Source organism: Anarrhichthys ocellatus, unplaced genomic scaffold (assembly GCF_004355925.1).
Source record: "Anarrhichthys ocellatus isolate YVR2014 unplaced genomic scaffold, GSC_Weel_1.0 scaffold6060, whole genome shotgun sequence".
Taxonomy (NCBI): Eukaryota; Metazoa; Chordata; class Actinopteri; order Perciformes; family Anarhichadidae; genus Anarrhichthys; species Anarrhichthys ocellatus.
The window spans coordinates 1-3,112 of NW_022286034.1; the positions used below are offsets into that span (position 1 = coordinate 1).

Sequence of the window (3,112 nt, forward strand, 5' to 3'; positions counted from 1 at the left end):
GAGAGGTAGAATCTCTGTGTGTATGAATGCAGTCTGGTGTTTGTAGAGATCACAGATAACAGCAGGACCGCCTGACTCCGTCTACTGTAGTAACACACAGAGTGTGTAGAAGTACCTCACACAAACACACTTCATAACATCAGTACTGTCCCCTTAAGTTGCATCATCAGTGGTCGTTGTGCTCGTCATGATGACAGGTGAAGTGTGTGAAAGGCAGAGCGGGTCAGAGGAGAGCACCTGGGCTGCCATGATCCTCATGGTGGGCTGCAGGTCCCTGAGGAGGTCGAAGCCTTGGTGGAAGAAGGTGAACTGAGCGTGGACGAAGGAGAACATCTGACGACAGACAGAAACACCACTATGACACCTAGAAGTGAGGCATTCATCAGGCTAGCAGGTTCCCCCTGCTTCCAGTCTTTATGTTAAGCTAGGCTAACTTCTGACTAAAGAACGACTCACTGAGTTCAAGATGTCGACTCTCTGCTGAGTCTTGAAAGTGTTGAGCTGAAAACAAAGAGAGCAGAAAGAATCAGTGTCTGATGTTCAGACACTGTGTGTGTGTGTGTGTGTGTGTGTGTACCTGCAGACAGTAGTCCAGGGCAAAGTGTTGGTAGCACTTGCGCGTGGCGAGCAGCAGGTGACTGGCCCGCTCTGCGTCAGCAGCTTTGTGTCGAGACACCTGAGCGCTCTTCAGCGCCGCCGTCTCCACATCCTCACCGATCCGCACAAACTCCCTCCTGGTCTCCACCAGCTGGGGCAGGAACCTCAGAGATGATACAACATCATCTTCATCATCAGCATCAGCATCGTGTGTGTGTGTGTGTGTGTGTGTGTTGGACCTACTGTGTGCAGAGGTTGGTCAGCTGCTGGCTGATGGCTCTGTGAGTCTGATCAAACAACATCTGAGGACAGACGACAGAGAGATCATCACCTGCAGCCCAAAGCACGGGACGTTAACCATACAGTACACAGAGCACAGGATGTGTGTGTGTGTGTACTCACAGTGTGGAAGCTCACCATCTCCTGAAGGCCCTGGTTGAACTGGTTCAGACAGTTCTGATGGGAAGGAAACAGGAAGTCAGTGAGAAACCTTTCACAATAAAACCATGAAAACTAAAAGCGGAGACGTTGACCGAGATGAGCAGTCACAGATCAATAATGTAATCAGGATGCATTCCACGGCACTCCATCAGCTCACTCTGGGCCAAGGGATGCCATTTTATTAAATATGAAATCAATCAATAAAAATGCCTATTACATAAATACATCACTATATGGACTCATGGTTTCAGCTGTTTTAATATAAACATTATTATATATGTTACACTCCACCACTGACTTCTACATCATTAGCATTAGCATTATTAGCTCCATACTGTGATGACGCCATCCTTCTTGTGGTGCATGGAGAGTTCAGCCAGGCCGCTCAGGAACAGCTGATTGGCTGCGCTGTACGCTTGTCCCGCCTCTACCATCTTACTGCACAGCTTCATCACCTGATTGGTCAGAGACACAGATTACAGACCAATGAGATCTCCTCACAGGTACAACATGGTTCATAAAGCAATGAGCAGACGTGTCTGTTGATGTAGGAACTGTTTCAGCCACATGCACTTGTACTTTACAGTAACAGTAGATGTAGTAGTACCAATATAAATACTGTTATTTGTATCAGTAACAGCAGTAGTGGTAATAGAAGCAGTAGTATTAACAGCTGTACTAGCAGTGATGTAAAGTTAGCAGAAGTATTTGTACCTTGTTTAGTTGTGTCTCGAGCACAGAAACATCCGCCTCGAACAGCTCGAGCTTCAGTCTGAACAAAATACACAAATCATCAGGACTTCTGCACATGCGCAGTTTGTGGATGCTAAGGTGTGTGTGTGTACTGTTACCTGAAGTCAGGTGAGTCTTTGACACACTCCTCAAAGTCCAGCAGCGAGTCCATGTTGTCTTCAGTTATTGTCCCCGAGTCAAAGTGTTGATAAAGTTTATTAAACCGTCTTCATACTGACCGTTAGCCTGTTAGCTCGCAGTTAGCCTGTCCATTCAGCAGCTCCACTCTCATTGCTCATGTTTAAATCCGATACACTTCCTCCACGAGCCGGATCGATACGTTTCAGATACGGCCGATCGATCAGGCATCGTGCACGCGCGCCTGCCTGTCACGCATGTTTGGATAAAAGTGACAATAAACGGTGTTTGGGATGTTTTCAGTGAGACAGCTGTCTGTGCATCCTGCACACAGTATGGCGAAGGATCGGCTCATGAATATTCATGAGGGGACGCTTCCTGACGATGACGTCACGGACGGAGATTAAAAACTGAAGAGAAAAAAGTTTTTTTTAAGTCATATAATGACTCAATATCTTTCTAAAACATAATATTTAGTGTCACAAAATAATTACAATATTTCTCAAAATGACTTCTCTAAAATAATTGTTTGATTTTTACTCGTTTCTGTCAAAACAGCTTCAATGACAAAATCAGATATTTGATGAATAAATAAATATCTTCTGATTTCATGTTTATTTTTTGTTCCATCTTTAACCCTTAACCCGTCTGAGTAAATGTAATACGAGAGGCTGAACACAGTGAGCCGTCCTCTTTCTTCACCTTTTTTTTACGTCTCCATGCGTTCACTGGTTACCCCGTGTTTAACGTAAAATTGCAATGATTTGTGGGTAATTCCCTTAGGCTAAGGGTACATCCCAAGTCTCTTAATGTCATCCCCGTTTCCCTCACTTGGGTCCTTTCCTTGCGTCCTAGTCCCTCCCACCAGGGATGCATGGAGGAAACCATGCGAGGAGAGAGGAACGAGGAGATATGTTTTAGGAGACAGGAGACGTCCTTTCCTCAGTAGCGTCACGTGAAGCGACGTCTGTTACTGATGACGGTGCTGATGATCACAGCTGATCAGCTGTCAGTCAGCTTTAACAGCTGGAGAGACTTTAGATAAGTTTGTGTGTGTTCACATGATCACTGTACTTAATAACAGTAACTAATAACACTAATAACTAATAAAGACACAGTAATCACCACTGTACTTAATAACAGTAACTAATAACACTAATAACTAATAAAGACACACAGTAATCACCACTGTACTTAATAACAG

General features: G+C 44.7%; 1 protein-coding gene across 1 annotated transcript; it reads right to left on the reverse strand.

Moving 5' to 3' along the window:
- Nucleotides 1-38: 38 nt before the first annotated feature.
- Nucleotides 39-2,246, reverse strand: LOC116380078 (arf-GAP with coiled-coil, ANK repeat and PH domain-containing protein 2-like). Its single transcript, XM_031842036.1, has 8 exons — nt 1,890-2,246; nt 1,753-1,810; nt 1,374-1,493; nt 1,000-1,053; nt 841-899; nt 578-761; nt 457-501; nt 39-333 (listed from the first exon to the last, which is right to left on the reverse strand). The coding sequence occupies exons 1-8, from the start codon at nt 1,940-1,942 to the stop codon at nt 154-156; spliced, it is 753 nt and encodes a 250-aa protein (XP_031697896.1). The 5' UTR covers nt 1,943-2,246; the 3' UTR covers nt 39-153.
- Nucleotides 2,247-3,112: the final 866 nt, after the last annotated feature.

Excerpts from the sequence above, each read along its gene's own strand:
- LOC116380078 (XM_031842036.1), bottom strand. The coding sequence starts at position 1,942 with ATGGACTCGCTGCTGGACTTTGAGGAGTGTGTCAAAGACTCACCTGAC. Across the intron at positions 1,494-1,752 it reads TCGAGACACAACTAAACAAG|GTGATGAAGCTGTGCAGTAA; the intron begins GTACAAATACTT and ends CTGACCAATCAG. Across the intron at positions 762-840 it reads CTGACCAACCTCTGCACACA|GTTCCTGCCCCAGCTGGTGG; the intron begins GTAGGTCCAACA and ends ATCATCTCTGAG.